General features: G+C 57.4%; 2 protein-coding genes across 2 annotated transcripts; one reads left to right on the top strand and one right to left on the bottom strand.

Annotated features, from left to right (window-relative positions):
- The first annotated feature begins 2,058 nt into the window (after positions 1-2,058).
- On the top strand, positions 2,059-3,779 carry SYCN (syncollin). Its single transcript, XM_045890370.3, has one exon. The coding sequence runs from the start codon at positions 3,300-3,302 to the stop codon at positions 3,777-3,779; it is 480 nt and encodes a 159-aa protein (XP_045746326.2). The 5' UTR covers positions 2,059-3,299.
- Positions 3,780-4,790: 1,011 nt separating this feature from the next.
- On the bottom strand, positions 4,791-9,658 carry NCCRP1 (NCCRP1, F-box associated domain containing). Its single transcript, XM_045890369.2, has 7 exons — positions 9,090-9,658; positions 7,860-8,207; positions 7,216-7,278; positions 7,079-7,130; positions 6,394-6,489; positions 5,684-5,822; positions 4,791-5,559 (listed from the first exon to the last, which is right to left on the bottom strand). The coding sequence occupies exons 2-7, from the start codon at positions 8,155-8,157 to the stop codon at positions 5,419-5,421; spliced, it is 789 nt and encodes a 262-aa protein (XP_045746325.1). The 5' UTR covers positions 8,158-8,207; positions 9,090-9,658; the 3' UTR covers positions 4,791-5,418.
- Positions 9,659-9,952: the final 294 nt, after the last annotated feature.

Raw genomic sequence — 9,952 nt, 5'->3', positions numbered from 1 at the left:
CGCCCTGGGTCTCCATGGGTTCTCTCTGATGCTGGCTACGTGCTGTGGCCCCCTGGGTCCTGTGTTCTGTCGCTGAATCTTCTCCCTATCAGAGTCTCCTTGCTGCCCCGTGTTGCTACAGTGTCTGATGCTCATGGCCCTTTCCACCCACATTACACTTACCTGTCTCCGTCCCTGAGTCCAGGGCTGGCAGAGCTAGAAGGGTGAGAGCTCTGTGCCCCTGAGGTCAAGGAGGCTGGCTGGGAAGTTAGCGGCTGGAGATTAGATTTCGTGGAAGGAGGGAGAAGGATCCAGGTCTGGTTTGCGACAGGGCCAGGCCAGGATCCAGGGTCTCAGAATCATAGAACAGTCATAGCAGCTCCTGTTTATGGAGCATCTTCCATGTACCAGGCACTGTACTTGGTGCTTTATATATTTATATGGATACTGTTTTCATTCAGTATGAAATATTAAGTATTTATATTTATAAATAGCAATGATGTGGATTGTTCCTAATGTTTATGAATCATATTTTAGTCTGTCAGTTATAGATTTCTTTTTTTAAGGATTTTATTTGTTTGAGAGAGAGAGAGACAGCACGAGCAGGGGGAGGGGCAGAGGAGAGGGAGAGAAATCTTCAAGCAGACTCCCTGCTGACTGGGGGGCCCAACGTGGGGGCTCGATCCCAGGACCCTGGGATTGTGACCTGAGCCAAAGTCAGATGCCTACCCAACAGAGCCACCCAGGCCTCCCAGTTCTAGATTTAGTTATATAATAATTTTCTGTTATCATTTTCTTTTTCTTTTCTTTTTTTTTTTAATTTTTTTTCTTTTTTTTCTTTAATTTTCTGTTATCATTTTCTGTTATCCCACTGAAGGTAGGAGGAGACCGAAGCTCTCGGAGAGGTGAATTCACTTGCCTGATGTCACTCAGCAAGGTGACAGAGTCAAAATGTGAACCTACTTCCAAATGTTTCCAGCCTTTGGCTCTTCACTACTGCATTACTCTGGCCAAGGCGGGAGGCAGCATCCGGGGTAGGAGGAGGGGGTAACAGCAGATTGTTGCTGATGCTGTGTTGTGCTGCTTTGTGTTTACTGAGCACCACGCCAAGGGCCCGCATAACAACAGTGTTGGCAAATGCTCACATGGCACTTGGCAAGGGCCCTACTATTGTGCTGACATGTGGCTTAACTCACCCCTTATACCAGCATCCTGAGATGGATACCATCATTGTCTCCCTAAAGCCCGGGGGTGGAATCAGGTGCAGACAGCTCAAGGAGGAGTTGGGATTTGGCCCCAGACAGCCTGGCTCCAGAGGCCGTTCCTTTGCCCCATTCCCCGTGTACTTTCCATTATCCCCGGTAATCTTCATAACAATCCTATAGTATAGGAAGAAAATATCATCCATTTTACAGATGAGGAAACTGAGGCCCAGATTTGGCCTTACCCACAGAGCCACAGACTTGAACCACTGTTTGTCTGATTGGTTCATCCATGCCTGACTCGGTGCTCATCTGGAAGGAGGCTAGGAACTCCGAAGAGTCTCCAAAGGGCCTTGGCCGGGCTCCCAAGATGCCCAGCTTCCTGTCCTACTCTGAGGTCCCAGCCTCTTTATCCGTCCTGGGCTGCTCCTCAATTTTTCCTTTGGCTTGTGTCATTTTTGCTTGCTGATTGGTAACTGCTTATTGTATGTTACAAGAATTGTCTATTTTTGGGGCGCCTGGGTGCTCAGTCGTTAAGCGTCTGCCTTCGGCTCAGGTCATGATCCCAGGGTCCTGGGATCGAGCCCCGCATCGGGCTCCCTGCTCGGTGGGAAGCCTGCTTCTCCCTCTCCCACCTCCCCTGCTTATGTTCCCTCTCTCGCTGTCTCTCTCTCTGTCAAATAAATAAATAAAATCTTAAAAAAAAAAAAAAAGAATTGTCTATTTTTCCCCAGGTTAGGTTTTTGTTTAGTCTGTGTTTGTTGCTGTACAAAAGGTTTACATTTTCTTTCTTTTTTTTTTTTTTAAAGATTTTATTTATTTATTTGACAGAGAGAGACACAGCGAGAGAGGGAACACAAGCAGGGGGAGTGGGAGAGGGAGAAGCAGGCTCCCCACAGAGCAGGGAGCCCGATGTGGGGCTCGATCCCAGGACCCTGGGATCATGACCTGAGCTGAAGGCAGTCGCTTAACCAACTGAGCCACCCAGGCGCCCAGGTTTACATTTTCTACAGCTCGATAGGTCCTCTGTTTATGTTATAAATTCAAGATTTCCAATCTTCGTTAAGAAAATCTCCTGGCTCCTGAGAAGTGGGAGTAGGGGGATGGCAGCCTCCTCTTCCTTCCCTCTCCCCCTCCAAGGCTTGTCTTTCTTGGGGGTGGCAGGGTGGGGGATTGTTTGATCTCTTCTCCACGATTTATAAGCACTCTTTATATATTATAGCTATTAATTATATCCTGTCTCAAGTATTGCAAGTTTTTCCCCAAGCCTTTTGGACATTGCCTTACAATGGTTTTTTGGTTTTTGTTTTTTAAAGATTTTATTTATTTATTTGAGAGAGAGAGTGAGAGAGAGAAAGAGCACAAGAGGGGGGAGCGGGAGAGGGAGAAGCAGACTCCCTGCCGAGCAGGTAGCCCGATGTGGGACTCGATCCCGGGACTCCAGGATCATGACCTGAGCCGAAGGCAGTCGCTTAACCAACTGAGCCACCCAGGCGCCCCTTACAATGGTTTTTGAGTGTTGTGCAAATATGTCTATTTCACAGATTCTGGGTTTCCAACCTTGGTTGGGAAGCTCTCTCCTGCTCCTGAGGGGAGCGGGATCTCTCTCATCTCCTCCCCTCCTCTGCCTTCCCCTCCTGGGCCTCTCCCTCCTTATCTCCAGCTTCTCCTTTCCCAAGGTTCTGCGTGGGACGAGGGGACTTGCCAAGCCTGGAGACCCAGCCCCCTCCCCCTCCTCCTCCGTTGGCCTCTCTTTATTTGGAAAGGGGGTTGTTCCAATCCCTGTCAGTTTTTGAGAGCTCTTGGTAAGTATACTATTAACCCTATCTGCCTTCTGTACTGCAAGAGACTCGTTCTCAAGTCCTGTTGACTTTTTTTTATAATGTTGTTTGCCACGTGAAATCTTAAGCTGCTAAGTTTGTACACAAGTATATCGGTCTTGTGTTCATTGGCTGTGGGTCTCTGACCTAGGTTAGAAAGGTTTCCCGCCCCGGGAGGGGTGGGGGGGCGGGGGTGAGGTGGGGGTAGGGTGGGGAGCGCGTCCTTATCTCGCAGCTTCTCCCTTCCCACGGGTCAGGTGCATAAAAGCGCGCCGGGACGCGGCCCCGCAGTGTCGCCATGTCCCCGCTGTGCCCCCTGCTGCTGGCCCTGGTCCTGGCGGCCGTCCCCGGCGTCCGAGCGGCCTGCCCGCAGCCCGCGGACCTCAAGAAGCCCGACGGGACGCGCATGTGCGCCAGGCTCTACGACAAGAGCGACCCCTACTACAACAACTGCTGCGGGGGCGCCGAGCTGTCGCTGGAGCCGGGCACCGACCTGCCCTTCCTGCCCTCGGACTGGACGAACATCATCTCCTCGCTCGTGGTGGCCCCGCGCTGCGAGATCACCGTGTGGTCCAAACGCGGCAAGGCCGGCAAGTCGCGCAAGTTCTCCACCGGCGTCTACCCGCGCCTCGAAGAGTTCCGCAAGGGCATCTTCGGCGACTGGTCCAACACCATCGCGTCGCTCTACTGCAGGTGCCCGCCCGGCCCCGCCTCCGCCCGCAGCCCCGCCTCCGCGTCCGCGGCGCGAACCCGGGCCCCCAGGCCCCTCGGCCCCTGACCCCGCACTGGGAGTCCCTAGAATCAATCCTGGAGGTCCCGGACCCTCCTCCTCCCCGCACCCCCTCCCCCAAGCCCATGGCCCTCGGATCTCTGGAACCCAACTCTGGGATTCCCAGACTCAGAAGCTGACCTCACCCCCTAGCCCCCTAGCCTCCATTCTGGGAGCACCTGCCTCCCACCTTCCTGAATCCTCCACCTGCCGATCTACCCAGAGCTGCAGTCCTAGGCCTAGCTTGGGGATGGGGAGCCATCAGTCCTCTCACCCTGGAGCCCCCAGAACCAAAGCCAGTCGTCCCAGTTCCCGGAGCCACCAGAGCCAGCTCTGGGACTCCCAGACTCTAAGCTGACCCACCACAAGACTCCAGACCCAGTTCTAGGAACACCCTATCTACCCTCATGCCCCCCACCCACGTAGACCCTCTAGATCAGAGGTAGCCCTGGAAACCAGTCCCAAAGTCCCTGTTAAGGTTCTGGAGCCCCCCAGATCCAACTTTGCCCCTCCAGCCCACTGTGCACTCACCTGTGGGAGCTCACAGACCGTGGGACCCTAAATCTAGTCCTAGCACTCTCCAAAACCACCTCACCCGTCCCTCTCCCTCCACAAGAGCTCCAAGAGCCCCCAGGATGCCTAGTTCCTGAACTTGCAGCCCAGCCCCAGCCCTCCACCCCATGTCAGCCTTTTAGAACCCCCCTCCCCCACACCCTGGATCTCTGAGCCCCTGGCAACCCCCTGGTGATAATTTTTATTCTGTTGCAGGTGTTACTGATGCCATAAAGATACTTCATCTTCAACCCCCACAGGGTGCAGAGCCCCTCACCTGGCCTTATCACTGGGGTCTGCTGAAGGCCCCAACTCCCAGGAGGAGAGAACTTTCTGCCTGCCCCAACCCACCCCCCCCACCCCGCCCCGCACCTTCCCTGCAATATAGCCCTTTTGAAGTTATCCATCTGCCATCTACTCGTGCTTGGGACCTAAGTCCACATAGGACAGGGTGGGGTTGGGGAGAGAGCAGGTTGGTCCGGCCTGCATCAGCCCATACCTGGGACAATGCTGGAGGTGGGGCCGTACTCAGAGATTTGGCCATGGATTTAGGTGGGCACAAAAAGACACACATCCACAGGACACGTTTGTGACATGCAGTAATACCACTGGCTGATTGTTTAAACATTAAAATGCTTCCCGCACTTTTTGGTAGATAGCCCTTCCCCACGAATGCCCCCCAATGCCAGCTGTTCTGGCCTGCCAGGGACCTCCAGCCTCCCTGAGGAGTCAGGCCTGGAACAGCAAGAGGCCTTCTAGGACCCTGCCCCAGGCTAAGACCAGGGTCTCTTGCTTGATCTGGCCCGGAACTTACGGGTTATTAAAGACTTTCAATCTTTCTTTCCCCAACACACGAAAAAACTTTTAGCTCAAATTTGCCATCTGTCCCGTCACCATCCTCAGTGATGATGGCCCTTGATGGGTACCCTGATGGCTTTGGGGACTCTGGAGGAATGAGGGAGGAGAAATGAGGGTATTGTAGGGAGGAGAGGTATGGGGACAGCTCTAGGCGGGGTGAGAATTTGGGGTTGGAGGGGGAGGGGAAATGGGAGGAGTGTCTGTCGAGCACTAGCTCGGGGAGAAGTTGAAGAGCCAGTCACTCCCTGAACTGCACAGACACGGAGGAATTGGTCACCCTTGTCCGCCGCAGCCCGCCGGGCTCCCTCCGGTTCTTGGTCTTGTGCAGGAAGTGGACGAAGCGCACGCCGGGGCCATACTGGCGGAAGACGTGGGACACCTGCGGCGGCAGCCGGGGTGAGGGAGAAGTGCCATCAGGGACCCGGGAACCCTCATCTCCTACCTCCGCCCTCTCTGAGGTCTTGGGTCATGAACACGTGGTGGCTTCGTGGCCAGAGCCTCACCTGCAGCCAGCAGCCGGGGGGGCCCCGCCCAGAGGTGTGGGGGGCCACGTGGTGTTGCGCGATGACCGTGTGTCGGTCAGCCGCCAGCAGCCAGACGTGCAGCTCGTAGACACATGCGTCCAGCCGGCTGTCCTCGTACCTAGGGGTGGGGTCCAGGCCATCAGCTGCCACCGAAGTGCCCATGGCCCCTGGCCCTAAGTGCCATACAAGGCACACTCGCTGGCTCCCGCTCTGTGCACCCGGCACTGACCAAGTGACCACTATGGCCCCCCGCGGAGCCCTCATGGGAGTCACATAGTCTGAGGCCCACCTGTCACCAGACAGTGACCATCCGGAATACTAAGGGCTGCGATGGGGGAAGTCCAGGGCACTGGAGCATGCTGCATCTGACCCAGCATGGGGGTGGTCAGGCAAGGCTTCCTGGTGGAGCCACGTGTAGCAGAATCCCAGAGGATAAGGAGGAATTTGTTTCGAGAACAGAGGGTGACAAGCATCCAAGAACGAAGGGACGAGTGTCCAGCCCGGCACATCTCAGAAGCCGGAAGTCTCAGAGGGAAGGGGCTAGAACGGTAGGCAGGGCTGGATCCTGCCGTGGCAGGAGGGTCTTGGTGACCAGCTCACACCAGGGGAGGGAGGACAGGTGAGGCTCGCGCTTTGGGGAGCCCTGTGCGTGACCCGGCGGGGCAGGCTGACCGGGCAGAGGCGCGTACCAGTCCATGATCGTGATGTCTGGCTGCTCATCATCAAGGAGCTCCTCCCACAGGCCCTCGGCCAGAAGATCCACGCACTGCTGCTTCACCGTCCAGCTGCGGGAGAGGGCACGGGGAGGTGAGGTCTGGGACCGGCTGGGATTCTTGGGAGCAGGAAACCTCGATCATGGTGCCCTCGTAGGGACATCAAGCACCATGTATGGGTGCTGAGCATTTACTCCCCACCTTATAGCCTCAGCTCCCTCCATTCCCCTCTGAGGGCCAGACTGTCTGAACGCCATGATGCAGATGAGCAACAGAGGCTCAAGAAGGGAAGTCGCTTGCCTAAGGTCCAGCAGCGAAGAAGTGGCAGAGCTGGGCTCCCAGCCCAGCCCTTGAATTACACCGTCTCACCCAACGTGCAGAAGCAGGGCTCGGTTTAATGGAGGATAGATGGTGGCCTGGGTGACTCCCCCTCCCAGGGAAAGAGGTGGAGAATAGTAACCGCGATAGCTGCTATTTATTGAGCACCTACTATATGCAAGCTGGACCCAGCCAGAGCCTGTGCTGTGTTTTACAAGCGTTCTCTTTTATGACAAACCCTGGTACGGAGCAGGAAACTGAGGCCCAGAGGGGCACACAGTCAGTGTCTCTAGGCTCTGCAGTGAGAAGCTGGAGCAGGGCCCCAGGGGTCCTGACCACATACCTGCGGTCATTCTGGAGCTTCTCAGTCCTAATGTACCACCCGCGGAAGTTGCCTGGCAGGTGGAGGAGCAGAGGGTTAGAACATGCCCATTCCCCAGGACCACTCCGTCCCCTTGGGCCCAGCCAGCAAGCACTTACCCAGGGTCTCCAGGGGCTGCTGGGTGGGACCAGTAGGGGGTGCTGGCTCATAAATGTTGATGCCTGAAATGCACGGGTGAATGGAGCCTCAGTGGCTGAAACCGCCTCCAGCCCTTCAGCCTCCGCCTGCCTCCCTCCCCCCAGGGCTCTGCTGACGGGTAGGAATCTGCACCAGGCCAGACCTGCCTGGCAGGGATGTGTGAGTCAGGGCCCTGGGAGAGTCCTGAGAATGTCCTGGGGCGGAAGGGATGGTGCAGTGAAGAAGGAGGGAAGGAGGAGGAGGGCGTCCTGGTGAGACAGAGACAGAGGGACAAAGCAAGCGGCACCTACAGAAAGAGACAGAAATGCAGGCAGGGAGGGAGGCAGGGAGAGAGAGGTAGACATACAGGGTAAGGCAGAGAGACACCGGGAGAAACAGACAGGGACATATGACACAGAAAGAGAGAGAGGGCAATGCGGGGTGGGAAGAGAGAGCCGCAAGGAGCCGGAGAGGGGTACAATGACAGAAGAGACAGGGAAGGATGTAGAGGGAGCAGACAGAAAGATGAGGAGACAGACGGTCCGAGTGAACCGCGCGCGGCGGAAGGCGGAGACCGGGCGGCGGTCTGTCGGGGTGCCGCGCCGCGTCCCGCACCTTCCCGCACCTTCGGGGTTGGGCGAGCGGAGCAGGTTGCGGTAGAGCGGCCGCCGCAGGAAGAGCAGCTTCCAGGTGAGGCGCGGGGGCAGCTCGAGGGTCCCGCCGGGGGGCCTCCACTCCTCCAGCAGCAGCTGCCGCGCGTAGGCCTCCGACGGCTGCTCGGGCTGGGGGGGCCCGGGGGTATCGGGGGCCGCGGGGGACGGCGGCGACGGCGGCGGGGGGGGCGACGGCGGCTCCCGGGGGCTGGCGGGCTCGTCGGCCTCCATCCCGCCGCCGAGCGCGTGTCGGTCGCCCTCCTCCTCCATCCGTGGGCTCCAGGCGACTGTCCCTGGCTCCTACGCAGGCTTGGGGTTAACTGGAGGCGGGAGGGGCGGGGCGTTGGAGAGGGGGGTGTGTTAGGGGAAGGCTCCGGGCCCCCGGGCCCTCCACCCTCAGACTTAGCAGTCCGGGTCCCCAGCTCCCTGCTCCGTCAGACCCAGGAGTGCAGGTTGTCCCCTCCTCCAGGACCCAGGAGTCCGGGCCCCCAGCCCCCCCTTCGGTTTCCCAAGCCTCCTGCCCCATTTTCCCCAGGGCCAGCTGAGGGCCCAGGCATTGGCCCTGGGAGAGGGGTCTATGACGAGGAGCTAATGTCAGGGCTCCCTGCCCTCTAATGAGGTCCCTCCCCCTCATTAAGATCCGGCATGGCAGGATTAAGAGGTTCATTAAGGAAGACCCCCTCTTTCCCCCACCCCCACTCTCATCTAGGAGGAGGGGGGAGGTCCTGCCTCCTGCTTCCTCACGTGGGACACCCCCTTGGGACCCTGACATTTCCTGTTCTGGAAACCAAAGTGGAGGGCAGAGAGACACTCAGAGGCACAGAGATGGGGGACCCCAGGGAGGCACTGAGATAGCAGCAGAGAGGGGAACAGTAACCCCACCTGGGTTTTGGGGGGTGTCTGTACCCCTTCCCGGGGCTGGGGCAGAGGGCACAGCTGCCAAAGCCTCTGCCCTCAGAGGTCCTGGGGATTTGGGGGTGAGGGATGGGGCAATGGTGGGGCAAGAGGTCGGGGTGTGGAGGAAGTGGGGTGACGAGGAACCTGTAGGGCCAGATGCCCACGGCCGCCTCCTAACTGGGCCACATCCCACACCCCACATCCCACACCCCACACCCGGCCCAGGCAAGCGCAGGCGCCGAGTTCCAATGGCAGCCTCCACAGGGAGTGCTTTCTGGGTACTGGGTGCTGTTCTAGGTGCTTACCAGCTCGTGTCATCCTCCAGCAACAGAGACGACGGGGGTGGGCCCCACTATCTGCTGCACTTCATCGACAAAGGAAAGGTAATAGCAGCCGCGCACGCAAACACGCCCTCCAGCGCCCGGCTCGCCCGCGGACCAACCGCCCGTGTGTGGGGTGCTGTAGTTATTCCCATTGCACAGAGAAGGAAAGAGAGGCCGCCCTCGCAGGCCTGCTCCCATGCTGCCCCAGATAACCGTCGATGCTTCCAGGGGCACTTCCTGCCCCAGATTCCTGCAAGATGCCAACGACAGACACATGCCCGGGACACTGAGTTGAGCTCACAGCCCAATGATGCTGCTCATATAATTGAGGGCTGCCTGTGTGCAGGCATGGCTCTGAGTAATTAACTCCATCTCCACATCCTCCCTAGGAAATAGATACTCTTGGGCGCCTGGGTGGCTCAGTCGGTTAAGCGACTGCCTTCGGCTCAGGTCATGATCCTGGAGTCCCGTGATCGAGTCCCGCATCGGGCTCCCTGCTCGGCGGGGAGCCTGCTTCTGCCTCTGACCCTCCCCCCTCTCATGTGCTCTCTGTCTCTCTCATTCTCTCTGTCTCAAATAAATGAATAAAATCTTAAAAAAAAAAAAAACCCACAATGAGGGGCGCCTGGGTGGCTCAGTTGGTTAAGCGACTGCCTTCGGCTCAGGTCATGATCCTGGAGTCCCAGGATCGAGTCCCGCATCGGGCTCCCTGCTCAGCGGGGGGGTCTGCTTCTCCCTCTGACCCTCTTCCCGCTCGTGCTCTCTGTCTCTCATTCTCTCTCTCTTTCAAATAAATAAATAAAATCTTTAAAAAAAAAAAAAAAGGAAATAGATACTATTGCTAT

This window comes from Mirounga angustirostris, unplaced genomic scaffold, assembly GCF_029215605.1.
Source record: "Mirounga angustirostris isolate CCGP_5_RB_7025 unplaced genomic scaffold, mMirAng1.0.hap1 SCAF_16, whole genome shotgun sequence".
Classification (NCBI taxonomy): domain Eukaryota; kingdom Metazoa; phylum Chordata; class Mammalia; order Carnivora; family Phocidae; genus Mirounga; species Mirounga angustirostris.
This window is presented reverse-complemented; position numbering and strand designations above follow the sequence as displayed.

What these genes read in the sequence shown, in the direction of transcription:
- SYCN (XM_045890370.3), top strand. Translation starts at nt 3,300, where the DNA reads ATGTCCCCGCTGTGCCCCCTGCTGCTGGCCCTGGTCCTGGCGGCCGTC.
- NCCRP1 (XM_045890369.2), bottom strand. Translation starts at nt 8,157, where the DNA reads ATGGAGGAGGAGGGCGACCGACACGCGCTCGGCGGCGGGATGGAGGCC. An exon ending in GCAGCCCCTGGAGACCCTGG is followed by an intron (nt 7,131 to 7,215) that starts GTAAGTGCTTGC and finishes TCCACCTGCCAG; the next exon opens with GCAACTTCCGCGGGTGGTAC. An exon ending in CCCCCGGCTGCTGGCTGCAG is followed by an intron (nt 5,560 to 5,683) that starts GTGAGGCTCTGG and finishes CTGCCGCCGCAG; the next exon opens with GTGTCCCACGTCTTCCGCCA.